The 19392-nt window shown below is 39.8% G+C and overlaps 1 protein-coding gene across 2 annotated transcripts in view; it reads left to right on the top strand.

The window, feature by feature from the left end:
* Positions 1 to 19392, top strand: part of Corin (corin, serine peptidase) — a 187364-nt gene that overhangs the window by 55508 nt on the left and 112464 nt on the right. For both annotated transcript variants that reach the window (XM_075943133.1, XM_075943132.1), the window contains exons 4-5: positions 1050 to 1257; positions 14098 to 14282. In XM_075943133.1, the coding sequence (XP_075799248.1) occupies positions 1050 to 1257; positions 14098 to 14282 (393 nt within the window). The remainder of the gene's footprint in view (positions 1 to 1049; positions 1258 to 14097; positions 14283 to 19392) is intronic.

Genomic DNA, 19392 nt, shown 5'->3' on the forward strand with positions numbered 1-19392 from the left:
TAGTGTTAGACTTGAATTTTATGACCTAATTGTGCTTTGGAAAATCAATCTAGGGATATAAGACATTGTTATTTGTGTCCTTCCCTCCTCTTTCTTTTCCTCTGTTGAAGGAAGGTTAATTTTTTCACTACATTTCTGAAGCTGGTGAATTTTATTTTTAAACAGTAGCTTGCATAAATAACAACAAATCTTAAGTTAACTTAAAAGTATTAAATGGTCATTAAACCCACATAAGAGTATAGAATAAAATGGTAAAATAAAAGAATCCTATGATTCCATTCCATGAACCCATACCAATATTTTGACTTATATTAGACTAAGCGTACATGTTCCGGGGTGGAAGAATTGGCTGGGCCATGGATCTGACATTGCCTATCAGAACTGACTATGAAAGAAAATGAGGTCGGAGGCTCTGAGATGATTGTGAAGTATGCCAGAGTCTGGATTGTAGGTCCTTGTGTCATTGTATGTATTTAGATAGACATATTTTTCCTAAGGGCTGTTTTTGCTTACCAGCTCATGCCCACCATTCCATATGATTAAATAGTCTTCCAAAGCACCTTACATATGGAGAGTTACTTGTTCCAGTGTCTGTTCATGTAGTTTAAACACATCTCCACGGTTGAATGCTTGGATTTCTGTCTTTGAAAGATAGTAAGCTCTGTATGGTCCATGTACACAAATCTACATTCACAACCATGACTATTTCCCTAAGATAAATTCCTGGAAGTGGCATTAGAGTGTCAAAGATTGTGGATGTTTAAACACATTGATACATATTGTTCTTCCCAGGTAAGTGTTCTACAGCAGCTCCCTATAAGAGAACTTTCTTCACTTTCTGAGGAAACACTGGCTCTCCCTCCCTTTATAAATATTACTAAATTGATTTCATTGTTATACCTACATATAAGTATGTGCATATAGTTTTACTATAGTTGTACTGCAATATGGAATATGTGCTACTTTATGAACTCATTAACCGGTCGCAGCGCGTAAGCTTGCAAACACAGATTTCTTATGTGACTTCTCAATGTAACTCTACTTCCCAGGTGCCTGCATGGTCCTCACTCACAGCCAGTGTCAGATTCTTCCGTACCACAGCACCATGGCACCTCTCTTGCCAATTGTCAAAACTATGGACATGGAGAAGTTCCTCAAGTTCTTCATGTACCTCCATCGCCTCAGTTGCTATCAACATATCCTGCTGTTTGGCTGCAGCCTCGCCTTCCCTGAGTGCATCATTGATGGTGATGACAGGTACTTTGGAACCAAATCATTCAATGATAAGAGCCCAGTTATTCTAGGGACAAGTGTCCAAGAGGAACAAATCGTCCTGTTACTATCTTTTATTTCTTCTGCTTTTATGGGGAGAGAGGACCCACATCTGTCATAGCTAGTTCTAAGTCTCTGAAATGAAAGTATTTGGAAAATACAGATGAATTTTTATTGGAAGCAATTACCCATGGATTAGTTGGTGCTTTCGGGAGGATGCTCAATTGCTGTTTCAATAAGGGTCTGATAGAACGGAAAAAACGCACCCAAAGGGGTAACTGAATGTTTATTGGTGAGACTGGTTATGGAGGTATAGGAGGGGGAGAGAACAGTTGATGAAGAGAAGCACCAAGATGAGAGGGTGTAGCTCTCCTAACGAAGGCTTGAAGAGAAGAAAAGGGTCCAATTAGAAACTCATAGCTAAGGGCGAGGGGTCTCCAGAATGCCAGTGCCATGACCCACGGCGACAACAGAGGAGAGAAATAAATACCCCAACCCTTTCTCCAATCATCCTTTCTGTCAGGGAGTTTACTCAATAGCAGGGGACAAAGACATCCAGTGCAATGGATGTGATCCAGAATCTCTTTAAACATCATTCATTATCTAAGAAGTTCCAAATCTTATTTAAATCAATTATGAATGGCATTCTGGTTGGTTCGTCTCATCAACATGAGGATCCAGTGCTCGGGCAGAGGGCTAGATGTGGAGGGACAAACAAAGACTATTCAATAAGATAGACATAATTTTTAATAACAGTCATCAACCCCAAGAATGTCATGGTTATTTGAAGTACCAAATGTGTATTTGGAGAATTTCAAAGCATGTGGTAAGTACCTATTCACATACAACTTCAATTACTTTCTGAATTGAAATGTTAGGAGCTTTTCAGAATACTAATAGAAGAACACATGTCATCTTTCAAGTGTGGTGCATCACGTTATTAGTGATCATTTCAGTAAGTGTCGTATACACTGCTTAAAGTGTGTGTGAAACCCAGGGCACATGGGTTTCAGACAAACACTTGCTATTTTAATCACAAGCTGCTGCACTGCCATCGGGCTGAGGCAGAGCAGAAGCAGTGGATGCTGACCTGTAGAAATAAAGGACTGGGAGCATGTGCAGAATTCAGAGAAACTTGAATCACCCAGGAGTCAGGCACAGAAGTTGCTTCTGTGGGACACAGATCGAGAAGCGGGATTTGATCTTTCTTGTGAATTAAAATACAGGATGCTTGTGTGGGCTGTCAGTATGAGTTGGTGGCATAGTGCTTGCCTTGTGTCCTGCACTCAAAAAAAAAGTTAAGCACCAAGAGATGCTTTATTTTCCCAGACTGTGGCGACATAGTTGGTGGTTGTATTGGTTTTCTTGGGTTGCTTTAACAAATTGCCACCTGCTGACTGGCTTAAATAACAGAAATGTCTTCTACCGTTCTAAAGGCTGAAAGTCTGGGAGTCTGCAGGGCTGTCTGGTTCCCAGGACTCTAGGGAGAATTCACTTTTCCCTTTGCTGGTTTTTTATTATTTCTGTTCCTTTGTCTTGGGCCCATGTTTCTCCAGTTTCTGCCTCTGCTATCACAGAGCATCAATGATATCAATGACTGTCTGCAGCTCTTCCTCTTCTGTGTCCTATAAGGATGCTGTCTTTGGATTTATGGATCCACACAATCTAAGATAAGAGCTTCACCTCAAGATCCTTACTTGTACCCACAAAGACCCTGTCTCCAAGTGAGGTGGCACTCCCAGTCCTGGAGATTACCATGTGGACCTCTTCCTTTGAGGCAGTGGTTGGGAGAACAGAGTAAGGGAGCTGTGTGTCATGGCTTCCTCACCCACAAAAGAGAAATAATAGTTAGACTCATGTTACAAAATTCATGGGAGGATTTAATGACTTGTGGGGCCTGGGACACTGCCTAGTTCTTAGAAAAAGCTCACTAAATGTTAGCAATAACTGTAAAGTGGTGATTTGTGAAGGACAAGTAGAATTAATGGAGACCACAAAAAGTACTTCTACATGTGAAGGATTGCAAAAATAAATAGCTAGATAAATAGATGCTAGCTAGCTAGATAAAATGGAGTACTCCTTTGCTTAAAAAATTACATAAAATGCCAAATGTTTTTTTCTTTTTTGGAACTGGATTCTCGTCTCATTTTTGTTTCATTCCAAGAATTTCACTTATAGCTTTTAAGTTTAACTTCTCTGTGGGTTCAAGCATGCACACAGGAAGACAATGAAATGGAGTGTATTCAGAGTCTTGGAACCACTAGGTTCATTATGTTGATCCTCTTAATTCTAACCCAGTCTCTGTTTGAATAAACACTTTTGAGCTGTCCACAGTTTCCAGGGCACTTTAAGATAAATTTGTTTTTCCCTTGACCTGATTTATCCTTTGATAACTGCACTAATATGAGAGTTTTCCATTTTCTGTTATAATGAATAATAATTTACAGTTACTTTTTAAGTGTCCTCTGGGGACTTATCCTATTTTTATTATTACATTTCATTTTATAATTGTACTGTTAGACCACGCTTCCTGCTGTCGTTTAGTGTGTGTATGGGAACTGTAACTAATTTAATAAGCAGAAAAAAGTTTAGCAAAACAAATGCCTTGAAAAAACCATTATAAGGTCAAACATATTTTTCTTGTATTTTACTATTTTGTATCATCTATTATATGCTACACTATTGAAATAAATGAAAAGTGTTTGTTTTCTAGTCTAGAGAAAATAGTTACTTAATAACATTTAAAATTTAATTTTGAAAGATTATAGTAGGATGTATAAACGGTATAGTTTTTAACCTGATTCTTTGAGACCACAGACACTACTTAACTACATTGTATGTTGAAACAATAGGCTTTGATGGTCTTTTAGACTGAGGTTGCTTTGACCAAATGTGTGTTGACATGTACTCCAACTTCAGTCTAGCTGAAAGGCAGGAGGATATATGAATTCAGTGAAGCATATCTAAAAATATATAATTTTTACTAATAAACTATTGGAATGGCTCTAAAGTGTGTAGGTAAGAGGGTATTGATTAAAAATATCAAGTAAAAAAATATCAAGTAGCTAGTAAGAAAATATTGGTTAGCTAAGAGTATGAGATGTAGATGATCTTTTGATGTATGAAACACATGCCAAGTCTTGGTGTGCTTTTAATAGGTAACTGTCACCTTCTCCCACCTCCTTCAAACAGTTGACTTGTAATTTTATCAGCCCTGAGAGTGTGTTAACGTCAGCCTTGACTTAGCTTCTAGAAGATTCTCTGGAAACCGTGCTGACCTAACACCTCACTCAAATCTTCTACTACGTTGTAGGGAATCGATGGATTAAAGTGAGGAAATTGATGCGTTGGTTATTGATCTTTCTCCTCAGGAGAATAGGCTTTAGTAGAAATACCCAGAGCAAGGAAATAAAAGTTCTTTATGTATGTAGATGACTAGAAATTAAAGATCAGATCTCAAATGCAGGATCATTTCCTGTAGTAGTCTAGATTTCTATAGGGTTGCATTGGAGAGTAAATGAACTTCCTCAAATGGACATGTGTGTGTGTGTGTGTTTGTGTGTGTACTCTTGCTTGCTTGTGAAGGTCAGAGGTCAACATCAAGGTCATTCCGTAGGAACCAGATGCCTTGTTTTTTGAGACAGTGTCTGTCATTGACTTGTAACTTGTAGAGTAGGCAGGCTGGCCAGTCAGTGAGCTCCAGGCATCTTCTTGCTTTCACTCCCCAGTGCTGGGATTACAAGCATGTGGACACCATGTCCTCTTTCTTTCCTTCTTTCTTTCCTTCCTTCCTTCTTTCTTTCTTTCTTTTTTTTTTTGATTTTTGAGACAGGGTTTCTCCATAGCTTTTGGTTCCTGTCCTGGAACTAGCTCTTGTAGACCAGGCTGGCCTCAAACTCACAGAGATCCACCTGCCTCTGCCATCCGAGTGCTGGGATTAAAGGCGTGCGCCACCACCGCCCGGCTTCTTTCCTTCCTTCCTTCCTTCTTTCTTTCTTTCTTTCTTTCTTTCTTTCTTTCTTTCTTTCTTTTTTAAAAAAAAGAACAAAATAAACACAAGTTCTAAGAATTGAATTCAGGTCCCTGTGCTTATGTGGTAAGCACTTACTAATTGAGCTATTTCCATAGCCTAGACGATAACTAATTTTTAAGTGTAAGAATTTCTAGTAATATAAAATTATACAAAATTAAGAAAGAGTAAGAACCTTTCTGAGAAACCCTTGCTGAAACTAACCCTAAAGTTACTTACAGTTCTGATTGTGTTTCCTACTTTCCTATGACTTACAGAAAGTCTACCCCACTGGGCAGATAAATCCTTCCTAAACTGTGGTTCCTGTTATTGATGGAGTACATGAATTTCTGTGCTGATATAAACTTGATTCTGTGTTTAGAGATGCCAGATTTTCATTGTCCCCTCCCCCTTCTAACTCCTGGGTTTTAACTGCCAGTCCTTTAACTACCCACGTGATCATTTAAGAACAAACAGTATAGATGCATTACCCAGACTCCGTCATATCTGGCCTTTCTTTGAGGCTTAGATGTCAAGCTAACCTTCATGCCATAGCTTTTGAAGCTCTTCTTGCCTCTCCGGTGTCACAGACCCAGCCTCCTTCACTGACCTTCCTTTCCATTTTTCCATAAATGCAAACCTCCTTTGAGCAGCCTTTGTGTGCAATGCTGTTCCTTTTGCCCCGAGAGCTTTCCTCTCACATTGAGCCCATGGTCTCCAAGTCCGGGCTATAATGAAGTCTTCTCTGAACACCGCAGGTTTTCTTTTGTCCTCTCATGGCAGCCTGGTGATGCTCTTGTTTTCATCATAATTTAAGCATTCTCTACATAAGAAACCTATTAGCTTTTGTATAGAAAGCAGGAGGGAGGAGACATTTGGAAAATACTTGAGTTTATGGGCTTTGATGATAGTGATGACTTCACAGGTACTTAATTTCCCAACTCATCAAGTTGTATGCATCAATTCTGTAGATTTTTTTTATATGTCAGCCTCACTTTGTCTGACACACTGATGAACAGATAACAGAATTTTCCTGTTTGGTCATCATCATACTACAAACTGAGCCTGAGATGCCTCCAGGAAGTAGTCAAGATGTGCCCAATGGTATATTGGAGTGTTTTTTGAAAAACCAAACTTCTTGTTACACAGAACTACAAAACCTTTAAAAAGCAATATTAACTATTCACACACCTGGTGCTTTCAAGCTGTTTTTGAGTTGAACTTTCCTAATAACGTTTCAGTTGAAAAGTAACACACTGGCTTAGAATATAATTTTAGGAGACTTCCTGTGTGGCAGTGTTATGTCACAGCACAGCCTGTGACAGTCGCCTGTGTACATGCAGCCCTGGCATTGTGTTAAATTCTAATTGTTTAATAGGAATTAGGCCATTATTTGGCAAATTCATTAAATGTGTTAAGTTGCCATAATCTTATGGTATTGTTCTCCAAAAAGAATGTGCACATTGCTAATTTATCTTACTAAGGTCTTTAACTCTATCTTAGAGACCTTATTGTGTCATCTTTGGGTGCAATGGAAAATTGGAATTAAAATAATCATATTAAAAATGATTGGTCATTGTCCAAAGACAACAGATTCTGATCTGGTGTGAGAGGTCCTTCTGTCTATGTGTTGCTTTCATTGATTAATGAATAAAGAAACTGGCTTGGTCTGATAGGGTAGAACAGAATTTAGGTAGGCAGGGGAAAACTAAGCTGTAGAAGTGTAGAGTGAGAGAGGAGCCTTGGAGCAGCAGCTCGAGATAGACGCTGGGAAATTTGACTGGTAAGCCACAGCCATGTAGCGATATCCAGATGAATAGAAATTGATTAAATTAATATAAGAGTTAGCCAATAAGAAGCTAGAGCTAATGGGCCAATCAATGATTTAATTAATACAGTTTCTGTGTGATGATTTCAGTTCAGGGCGGCTGGGACAAACAAGCAGCCACCTTCCAACACTGATCCTCTTGCTAGCCAAGTATTCCAGACAGGCCATGGCCTCTGTGCAGTGGCCTTCCCTTGATGGTTCTCCCTAAGTTCCAGATATCACTCCCCTTTTTTTAAATTTAGGTGTCAATAGCTCCTGGCCCCAGACCATCACACTAACCCTTGCTGGTACTAGGAAACCCTGTTTGTTGGTGGTCCTTTCACTGAACAGCATGCAGTGCCCCAACTTCAGTGGATCATCGTTTCCCTGCTGGGATCATGATTATTACAAATAGAGACAAGATAATCCTGGTTGCTAGAGGTCCAGACTAAAGTGAGTAAGGGATACTCTGGCTCCTTTCATTATCTCCTTTCTAATGGGAGACAGTGGCAAAGGCGAGCCTTCACTTGTACACTTCTTCATCCCCATGCCTAGTGCAGCTGAAGCCCGGGGTCACTTAGGTGACTCTTCTACTCCACGGTCTTAGTGTGAATTAAGGTGTTGGCTAGAGCCGAGGTCTTATCTGAAGACTTGAATGGGGAAGAATCCATTTCTGAGTTCATGAATTATTAGAGGAGATTCATTTTCTCAAGGTCTGTTGGACAATGGGTCATCCTCAATAATGGGGTCCTTAAGAGTCCAGCTCATAAGAATCCCTCTCAGGGTTCAATTAAAGACACCACAATAAGCGAAAGGAACTAAAATCTTAGGGCTAAGAAAACTACTCACGATACCTTCTTCCTAACCTTATGTTTCTTTCTTCTTCTTTTTCTTATCCCCTATTCCTCACGTTACAAATGTTCCCAGTAATATATACCCTTATAACCAGCAGTTCCCCAGCCCTACACACAAACATACATACACACACACACAACACACACACACACACATACACACACACACACTCACACAGAGGGGGGGAGTGAGAGGGAGAGGGAGAGCCTTGGTTGTCAATTCAAGGGTAGGAGTGGCTAGTGCATATCTGGTGAACTCCTTAATAGAAGGCTAGTGTGCTATGCTGCATTGCTAGGTGGTAGATAAAGAGCTAAAAGGTTTATTTTCAGTAAAATTATGAATAAGCCACGGATTGTTCTTTAAATCAGTGTGCAACATTTTTTGTTTTGTTTTGCTTTCTCCCAGCATGCTGAGATGGATAGTGGGTAACCAGGCAACCTACGTAAACAGTCAGGAGGAAGCTAATGGCTTCTGATCTGATTAGCACATTCAGCAGACGCTGCAATTTCTACACGCCATCAGGTCCAGAGTTTACATATATTGCTCTAAGCAGTAAAAACAAGAGGAGACCCAGGCCTCCAAATGATCAGTTCCAGGGTATGCTGTTATCAGCCGTTCTGATCATGGGCATTGCGGGTCTATGACATCAGCAGGAAGAAAGTCTTTTTCTGGGTTGCAGTTAATCATCTCTTCTGCTGTTCTCAAGAGTAAAGCACAAGCATTAAATTTCCTGAACTAAAATCATCAGTAAACTGAGGCGAAAGTGAGCCTAAGGAGGTAGGAATCTGTTAAGTGAGGTAAAACCAGGGCAGCTTATTCTTCTATCTATCTGAGAAGCTATGAATCAGCAGCTTTGGGCAAGTAGTAATTCTGTGTCCTTGGATAGCTGTGTATATCCTAAATGTAATGCTCTTGCCTGCACCCTAAATACTGACCAAATGCCTGCTGATAGGTAATCGCAGGAAGGCAGATCTCTGCTTTTACCTAAAAGAAAGGAACGAAGGTCTGGCAGTGGGAAACTGTTTTCACATGTAGCTAGGGGAATGTGATCAGTGAACCCCAAAAGCATAGGAAAAAGTTCTGAGCTGTGGGAACTAATTCCCAAAGACATAACAGAAAGGGAGTCAGCTACAGCGAAAATCTATAGCAAAAACAGCCAATTTATTCACAAAGCAATAATCCCCAAATTCCTTGAATTTTGGCTTAATATTTACCAAAGGCCCTGGCTCTGATAAATTTCTCAAGAAAAGATGGCTAAGTAATTACCATAAAGCATTGCAGCCTGTAGCGCCTCAAGGCCAACCGTGTAGTTTCCTTAATACGTATGGCAGCTTGCTTTGTAAAAGCCAGTAAGAGAGTGGTGGGGTGTGAATAAGATAGAACTCACAATCCTATGTAGTGCCTCAAGGCCAACCGTGTAGTTTCCTTAATATGTATGGCAGCTTGCTTTGTAAAAGCCAGCAAGAGAGTGGTGGGGTGTGAATAAGATAGAACTCACAGTTCTATGTAGCTCAGCAATCAGATGGCATCCTGCTAGTTTCTATGGTTGGAGTAAGTCCACAGGCCAGCATATAGTCAGGAGAGGGGCTTTCAGAGGCAGAAGCAGTAGAAGGCAGAGATCATGGGTAATGCTTTAAGTTCTCTCCACTGCAAATCATCCTCCCCACACCCATAAAAAAGAGTTTTAAGTCTGAAGTTATCCTAATATATTTTAAGCCTAGCTCATCAAAAATAGAATATAGACAACTGCACTATGAGATTCTGAATGGGGATATTTGACAGTATTTAGAGAGGACATTTGTCTCAAAAGGCATTGGACTACTGTTAATTTCTTGTTTTTTCCCTAAGTATAGTTATATGAAATGATTGTTTTTGGGGGGAACCCAAGAGAAAGAATCTATGTAGCACCTGGTAGTAGGGGAGGGCAGAAGCAAGAAACTTCCCCATCTGTGAACTCTGTTTACTGCAGCAATGAGCAGTGTTACCAGATAGGCCGCGGGTGCAATAGTGGCAAGAACGCTATGGGGGTAACTAAGTGTCTTCTGCTCCATGGGAGGAAACATATGGCTCCAATTGTAAATCTGACCTAGAACCTTGGGTTAAGGGATCTCATAGACCTGAAGGGTTGAGCCTGCTATTATTGTTCTCTTCAGTGGATAAGTTAGCAAACTGGTCTCTGACTTTGTATCTCCATACCCATCAATTAGTGCAGCTCTTAGACTTCATCAGAGAAGTTTCTTCGAGCAGTTGATGGTGGCGAAGTCAGATGGTGGCTGGTCAGCATGCAGAGAAGAGGATAAGTGGTTGTGGCAGGCTCAGCCACAAGTGGACCGTCCGTTATCACAGCTCCCCACCCCAGCCCAGGCGCAAGGACCATCCTGTAAAAACGGAGAGAAAGAATGGGAGAGTCAGAGGTCAAGAGAGGACCCAAGCAAAACAGTGTCTTCTGGACTTGGTGTGATCTCTGTAGTCACCATCCCACAGCAGCTGTGGCTACCTGCCCAGGACCAAGCCAGCCAACCATCTATTGTAGAGTGTGAGATTCTTGAGATCTCACCTCTGAGGATCTGTGAACAGTTGATGTCATTTGGCGTCTGCAGTGGATCAAGCACACTCCAGTGGACGGCTCTGAATTCGGCAGTTTTTGGATTGCACAAATTGGACTCAGTAGCTTATTAAAAACAAAATTAGGACACAAAATTGGGGGTTAGGAGGTGATGGTGGATCTGGAGCAGCAGAGGGAGAAGTGAGGGATGAGCTTGATCTGAAGATATTGCATAATGGTGGTTATGTGAAATTCTCAAAGAATTTTTATGAAGTATTGCTAAACAATAGCTCAAATTGAAAAGAAAATGTTTTCAAAAACAAAACACACGATTTATAATGCTTTAAAGCCTGGTGGCCCTCACTTTATTTTGTAGCTCTAGCCTATTCAGTAAATTTACATTTATGACTATTATAAAAATTTTCTAGATAAACATCTATATATTTTTAGATATATCATACTAAGATTTCCTGGAAATAAATTCAGTAATAAAGTTATAGATAAAACAAAAAAATATTATTAGTAGGTTAATTACTTAAAAACATCCTTCCTAGTGAATATACTGTAAGTCCTTATTATTACTCTGGGGTAGCATATTTCCAAACTCATCAAATGTGTCAATGAGCAGCTGTAGAGGTACATCAGAACTCTCCGCTTTCACTTGAGTGGAAAGGCGTCGGAGACTTTTTTTTTGCAGCACACCAAATGTACTTCACACATCAATTAAGAACAATCACGCTTTCTAAAATAGTCATTCTGATAGCCCAAGTGGACCTTCCCTTGTGTTGAGCACTGTTTTTCAGTTGCCAATGTGTTGTTGCTTGGATATAGATACTTATATTCCAAAATAGTGTAGGCTGTCTCACCACCCTGCCCCTGTGATGAAAAGCAAAACACATTCACCCCTCACAGCCAGCCGAAGTTCAGGCTAAGCAAGAATAAATGGCTCCTTATTTGCTCACTGTGTGCAAGGGCTCATAGTTGTTAATGCTCTACCACAGCTCACATATCCCAGTCAAGAGATGTAAAACTCGTGGGTTTCTGTCGGTTATGCCTTTTAGGAGACCTATTTGGAAACACTCTAGACATTTTCCCTAGGCACTAATTTTAGAACAGACGGTCTGATGGTATTTTAGTATTTCTATATCTCCCCAGCACAAACCTTGAGAAGAATGTCCTTTACTTCTTACAGTTCAGCAAGAATGATGGGGTTATCAAGGCCTCAGTGCTCCTCTGAGAAATATGCTCTAAAGAATGAATTTAAATTTACAAAGTCTTTATAATAAAAGAATTATGGGAACTAGCCCAAATTTGAGCTCCTGCAAATCCCTCACTTTTTAAGTGGGGAAACTGAGTCTCAGCATGAATGAACTGTTGTCTCAAGGTCAGACAGTAGCAGAGGATCCAGGGGAGGGTTTGGGGTAGGGGGTCTTGGGAAAATGAGCATAGTAGAGTGTCAGGGTCCATGATGATGGCTGGTTTCCGAGTTAAAGACTAAGGACATGACAAAGGGCTGCTGGGTCCTTGTGTGAAACCTCTTCATCACTGTTGCCCTGGATGAGGCTGAGAAAGGACACATGAGGTGAAGAATAAGTGGCCTCAGAATGGAAGAGGTTCCTATAACCTCTGGGAAGACTCGTCTACTCTTAGTTCATTCTATAAATATCTAATGGTGGTTTGAACAAAAATGGTGCATATGCTCATATGTTTAAATACTTAGTCTTAATATTGGTCCAGTTGGTGGAGCTCTTTGGGAAGGGTTGAGGTTGAGTGCTGACGGAGGTCTGTTACTTGGGGACAGGCTTTGAGGTTTTGGAAGCCCTCACCTTTTCCAGTTACTTCTCTCTGCCTTCTACTTATGGATCTACCATGTGAGCTCTCAACTGTTCCTTCTTCCATGCCTCTGTTCTACCATCACGGGCTCTAACTCTTCGCAATCATAAGCCCCAAATTAAATGCTTTTTTTTATATGTTGCTATGGTTACGTGTTGTATCACAACAATAGAAGCACTAACACACTATGTTCCTGAATGGTTATTCGGACCAATCCATGTTCTCAATGTAACTTGTTCAAATGCAAAACTTCTCTTTCTGTACCTTCACCATCAAATTTAGTTACATATTAACCTAAATAGGTTATTTTAAAAGATAATTTTAGTATGACTTTTTAAAGACCAAGAAGTATTTTTTTATTAGAATGTCTTTGTTGAGGGCTGCTTGCTGGTGAAGGCATGTAATACCAGCAGCGTGGCAGGCTGATGCAGGATAATCACAAGTTTAAAGGTCTGTTTGGGCTATGGAATGAGTTCAAGGCCAGCATGGGCAACTTAGTGAGATCTTGTCTCAAAGTAAGGGCAGAAAATGAAAAATCTAGGATCAATAGCATGGGCAACGCACTGAGTATGACCGCACACTGTAAATGTTGAGAACTCCTCCACTTCTTAGATGTAACAAAAATCTCTCCTTCAAGGCTTTCATAGGCCATGTTAGACCCAGTGTAATCCCTGATGGTAGATCCCCTCATCTTTCTGTAGTCTATGGGTCAAATGGGGTATGCTATCCAAGCTTGTCTGATCAAGGAGTATGTAAAGCCCAGTTATCATATGAGAATAGACATTGTTAGATGGTGTATAGCTCAAGACCTGGAAGCTCACACACATGCTTTCTCTTCTTACCTCTGCAATCGGGAAGTTAGTAGTAACAAGTGTGTGACATTCAACTCTATCTCAGAATCTTCACTGGTCTGTGCTTCCCAGGAAATGTTTATCACAGTGTTCAAACGTATAATTCTGTAATATCAAGATTTGAAATAGTTGTTTTAATGGGATTCAATAAGTTTCTACTTCTTTATCAGTTTCCTTTAAGTCCTTTGACATGTCTTTGGCAGAGAGAATGGCAAGGATAAAAGATACAGACCAACAGCTGTGAGCCTAAGAAGACTATTTCTCTGAGAGAAGACCAGACCACTGTTAGCACTTAAGTTGACATTCCTGAGCAAACCTGGGGTCTTGGAGGGTTTGGTTGCAGGCAAGAAGGATGAGGGCAAGCTTCTGAGGCGTCATTGCTTTGACCATTAACAGACAGTGGTTCACATCTTTTACTCGGCAGAATACAAAACAGAAGTTGCGTGTTTTTTTTTTTTACTAGATTTTCTGAGTTGCAACTTGTCTGTATGAGTTTCCATGAAAGCCAGGGAGGACAAAGAACAGTTTTCTTTATTTACCGCTAAGAGATAGTTTGGATTTCTCAAAGGAAAGATAAAATGGAGTGTAATATACCTTTTGACCTACTTTTGATCTTTCAAATTAGGGGGCCCTCCTTTTTTCATTTTTGTTGACCAGTATATTTTAACACTAGAAGCTTAAGAACAATCATTTTGGGGAAATGCTACATTATGTGCTGCGAGACTAGCTTCTTCTCTTCAGAAACCATGTAATTGGATGGCTGAAATTGCCCTGGGACTGAATATGGAAGTTTAAGTTGCTGACTGTAGATAAGAAATGTAAGCTAATAGCCCACATTAACTTGCTACTAGCTAGCTTTAATATTATTATTATAGTCTTGAGACCTGGTCTATATGATATTAACTCTCCTCTTCTCTCTGTTTAGGCGTGGCCTCCTTCCCTGTAGATCTTTCTGTGAGGCTGCAAAAGAAGGATGTGAATCTGTCCTGGGGATGGTGAACTCCTCCTGGCCAGATTCCCTCAGATGCTCTCAGTTTAGAGACCACACGGAGAGCAACAACAGTGTCAGCAAGACCTGCTTCTCACTGCAACAGGAACATGGAACGCAATGTAAGTGCCTGTGGTTCCTTGGAAAGTTTTATTCGGATATTCTACCTGTTCAGAAATATCGACATATAGGTGTGCAGTTTGGTGTGCTTTAAAAAAAATGAGAAGACTCCAGCTTAAGAAGCAGGGCACTAACAACACCTAAAAGTGCCCTCAATAACACTCCTAATTGTCTCACTTTTGCCAAAGAAATCTCTGTGTGGACTCCTATCACCTGACCAGCTTTGCTTATTACAGAACTTCATATAAGTAAAATAATTATATATATAATTTTAAAATGCATGGTAGCTTTGTATCTTTCTGCATTTGCTCAACATTATACTTTAGCAACACAGTGTGTTTACTGCAGGTTCCATTCCTTTTCACTGCATGCACTGTTCTAATACTTGAGCAATGCATTGCAATTATTGGAGGTCCCATTCCTTCTCACTGCCTTAATATGTAACATTATACTTGAGCAATGCATTATGTTTATTGTAAGTTCCTTCCTTCTCACTGCATGCAATGCACCTAATACTCCATTATACAACAATGTATTTCTCTAATCTGGTAATGGTGAATATTTGGGCTACAGGAAATTTCAGTTATGATGAAGAACAATACTGTTATTATTTTTGCGCATATCTTTGGTTAAACATAGTTGTGGGCTTGTTCAGTCAAAATAGTTCTCTAAATTAGTTATATGATATAGCTTTAGCTGAAGGTATTTTCTCTGTCCCATCTGGTCCCACTGGAGTGCTTTTTCTCCCGCCTGCCAGTCACCACAAGCACATATGAAATAACCATTCAGAGGTTTAATATTAATTATAATTGCTTGGCTTATGGCTCAGGCTTCTTACTGACTAGCTCTCCATATAAATTAAGCCATTTCTAATAATCTGTATATTGCCATGTGCCCTGTGACTTACCAGTAATGTTCTGGCATCTTATTCCTCCAGTAGTGACCCCACCTTCTATTTCCTTTTATCTTTGCTTGGATATCCTGCCTGACTCTATTCTATCTGGCTATTGGCCAAATCAGCCCCTTTATTAACTGCTGTAGGAAGTCTTACAGCCAGTGGTTACCCGCCCACTGGGGTGTGGCCTCTTATACTATATAAGCCAATGTAGGGCATGCATCAGCGCTCTTTCCAGTTGCTGGATTTGGTTTCTGTTCTCCATTCAAGCAGAGGATACTGATTTGTGAGTTTACCCCTAAATAAATAACCATCTATTTCTCAATTCTGAGCTAGCGTGGGATTTCTTTTAACGTCTTTCCACAATTAACCAATGGCAATAAAACATATTCACAGCATACAGAGGGGCATCATACATCAGTATGGACTTATATTCCTGTCATCTATGTGTAAAAGATCAGGTTGTTCCCATTCACTACTGACATTGGCATTTTTAGTCTCTCGCATTTTTACATTTTTGGCGAGAGCATTAAGGCATCTCACTGTGATTTTAAGTTGTTTTTCCCTGAGAAATTTGATCATATTTTTAAAAATGTTGAACTGTTTCAATATCCATTCTGTGGTACAAATATTTGTCCATGCCCCAATGGTCTCATTAATTTACAGTTTCATATGTAGCATGGACATACCTCATTATGGTTTTGATTTGAAATGTTTCTCAAAGACTCATTTGCCAAACATTTGTCTATTGGCCTGTTGCACTGTTGAGAGTCTCTGGAACTTTTAAGAGGTAGAGCACAGTAGAATGAAGTTGGGTGTCTGGTATCTCGTCTCTGAAGTGAAGTGGGTATTGAGACTCTGGCCCCTCCTTTCTATTTTTTATCCAGCCACTATGAGGTGTACAGTCTCATCTACCATGTGCCTTTGCCATATATTTTACCTCTTATTAGTCCCAAAGTGATGTGGGTGACCATACACCAAAATCTGAAACTCTGAGGTGAAACAAATCTCTCCTCCATTTAGACTGTTTACTTCAGGCATTTTGAGATTTTGTAGTGGAGCAAAGCTGAGTAATGCAGTTGGTATTTACTGGGCAGATGTATTGCCAACATCTCTGACTGCGCGTCCACATTTTCAACATGTATGCTTCTCTTTTCTGTACATAGAACAGAAGCAAACTTTCTCTCTTTATTATTTTTTATTAATTATTTGAAATTTTCATATGATGTACTTTGATCATATTCACTCCTCCTGTTTCAACTCCTCTGAGATCCATTTGTTCCCCACCCACCCAACTTTGTGTCTTCATTTAAAAAATAATCTACTGAGTCTGATTTCTGATGCCCGTGTGCTCTTGGGTGTGTAGCCGTCCATTGGAATGTGGTCAACCTACAAGGTGCTAGATCCTTAAAGAAAGTGAACTCTACTTCCAGTACCTCTCAACTGCCAATAGCACTTCATCTAGGAGTGAGACTTCATGCCTACCTCCCTACTTAATGCTGGGGTTTGGTCTGGATTAAGCTTGCTTGGGTGTTATGCGTGTATCACAACCACTGTGAGTCCCTATTTGCAGTTTCCCTGATGTGTTCAGAAAACATGGTTTCCTTGTAGTCATTCACTGCCTTTGGCTCTCACTGTCTTCCTACCCCTTCTTCCACAATGATCTGGAGTAGGGGTATGACATGAATGTTCCATTGAAGGCTGAGTACTCAGCAGCCTCCTTTTGTTTGAACCTTGACCAGTGTGAATCTCTGTGTTAATCTCCATCACTGCAAAAAGAAGCTTCTCTGATGAGAACTGAGGGATGCACTGGTCTTTGGGCATAAAAGTAAGTAGTTATCAGGAATAATTTTTTTTTTTGGTTTTTCGAGACAGGGTTTCTCTGTGGCTTTGGAGCCTGTCCTGGAACTAGCTCTGTAGACCAGGGTGGTCTCGAACTCACGGAGATCCGCCTGCCTCTGCCTCCCGAGTGCTGGGATTAAAGGCGTGCGCCACCATCGCCCGGTCCAGGAATAATTTTAACAAGTCCATTTAGAGAATAACAATAGTAGGTTCTCTCCTAAGGCCTATGATCTGTTTAGCCACAGGTTATTTGTCTCTACTGTAGTGCTAGGTATGAGATTCATGTTGTGGAGCAGGTTTTAACTCCAATCAGAAAGTAGTTGTCACTCCCATAACATTCATGCCACTGTTGCTCCAGTGGGCATGCCTTTCCAGGACAGTCATTGCTGTAGCTCACAGGGCTCACAGTTGGGGAAGACTGATATTACTTTTCTCCTATGGTAGCATACATGGCACCTTTCATCACTATGAAAGCTAGCCATTGGGGATGAAGCTTCCAGGTGAGTACCAGATTGGTATTTTCATGTTCTAGGACTCAAGTATGTGGTTCAGCAATAGGGTCTTACTGTATATGGAAGGATCCAGTGGATACTCTTAGTTAGATTTGGGAACGTCTACTTGCAGTTTTATTTTGGGAAAGGGAGGCTTTAATTGCCTTCCCTTTTCAAATCACTGTCTATCATTGAGGGATGTTAGAGCAGAATCTCAAGCAGCAGCTTCAAAGCAGGAACCAAAGTAAAGGCCATGGAGGCATGTTGTTTTCTTGTTTACTCCCTCAGGCTTGCTCAGCTATTTTTCTTACATATCTCAGGTTCACCTGCCTAGGAGTGGCACTGCCCACAGTGGGCTGTCCCTCCTACATCAACTTGAAACTAAGAAAATATATCACAGGCATGGATGCTGACCAGTCTGATCTGGACAATTCCTTAATTGAGATTTCTTATTCCCAAGTGGCACTAGGTTGGCATCATTGTTTTTAATTTAAAGTTTTAAAGTCAAAATATAATTACATTATTTTCCTCTTTCTTTTTTTTCTCTCCAACCCCTCCCATGTATATCCATTGCTCTCTCAAAGTCATGGTCTCTGGCATCTTTTACTTTTATTGTTGATATATATATATATGCATATATATGTGTGTTATTTTCTAAATATATAAAAAAATAAAGACAATATACTTGTTCTGTATAATATAGCTCCTTTTGATCATAAGTGGTTTTGTATTTTACCAAATGCTTTCTTTATGTTTGTTAATATGATCTAGTTTTCTTTTTATTAGACTATATGGTAATAATGCTATTTTCATTTTGACATTGGTGGTCTTCTCTTTCTTGGTAAGACTTGCTAGAGACTTACAGATTATAGCTGCCTTTTCAATGAATCTTTTTCTGGCTTATTGCATGTTTTCTATTGTATGGTTAATTTGTATTTCCTTAATTTATATTTATGTTATTTTCTTCTTTCTAATTTTTGGCTTTAATTGACCCAAAGCTCAAAGTTGAAAGGATTTTCCAAATGTCTGTCTTTTAGTATTCAGTATTCCCTGTAGGCAGAGGTTGCTTGTTTGTTCCCAGCTGCTCAGACTCAAAATAATCACACAGAAACTATATTATTTAAAACACTACTTGGCCAATAGCTTAAGTGTATTCTAGCTAGCTCTTATATATTAAATTAACCCATTTCTATTATTTTATATTTTACCACAAGGCTCGTGGTTTACTGGCAAGGTTCTTGTCTATCTGTCTCCTGCAGCAGCTACATGGCTTCTCACTGACTCCACCTACTTTCTCTCAGCATTCAGTTTAGTTTTTCTGCCTACCTCAATTCTGACCTATTACAGGTCAAAGAAGTTTCTTTAGTCATTAACTAATAAAAGCAATACATATACAGAAGGACTTTCCATACCATTTCCCCTTTTCTGTTTAAATAAAAGGGAAGGTTTTAAGTTTAATATAGTAAAGTTATACAAAACAGGTATCAAGCAAGAATTAAAGTTACAGTATTTATATTTACTTTATCTTTTATCATATCTAAGGAAAACTATAACTATCTATTCTTCAACTCCATCAAAGACTCCAGAAGGATATAATATTACCTAAGTAAACAGGAAGTGCATTGTAAGCAACTTCCAAAATTCTAGAATTGACAGAGACATCTCACTGCCTAGACAGTCATCCAAAGTTCCTGTGTAATGTTGCAGGCATCCATTTTCAGCCTACTGGCCCATAGTGTCCAGCAGACTTTTCCCATGAAACAAGAAATTTCAAAGACAGTTCAACCTATATTGGCAGTTTGTCAGTCATTTTTCTTCTGTGTCCTGCAGAATGTCTTGCAGACTCTTTCATGAATCAGAAACCCTGAAGGACTGTCTCAACTT

Source organism: Microtus pennsylvanicus, chromosome 12, assembly GCF_037038515.1.
Source record: "Microtus pennsylvanicus isolate mMicPen1 chromosome 12, mMicPen1.hap1, whole genome shotgun sequence".
Taxonomy (NCBI): Eukaryota; Metazoa; Chordata; class Mammalia; order Rodentia; family Cricetidae; genus Microtus; species Microtus pennsylvanicus.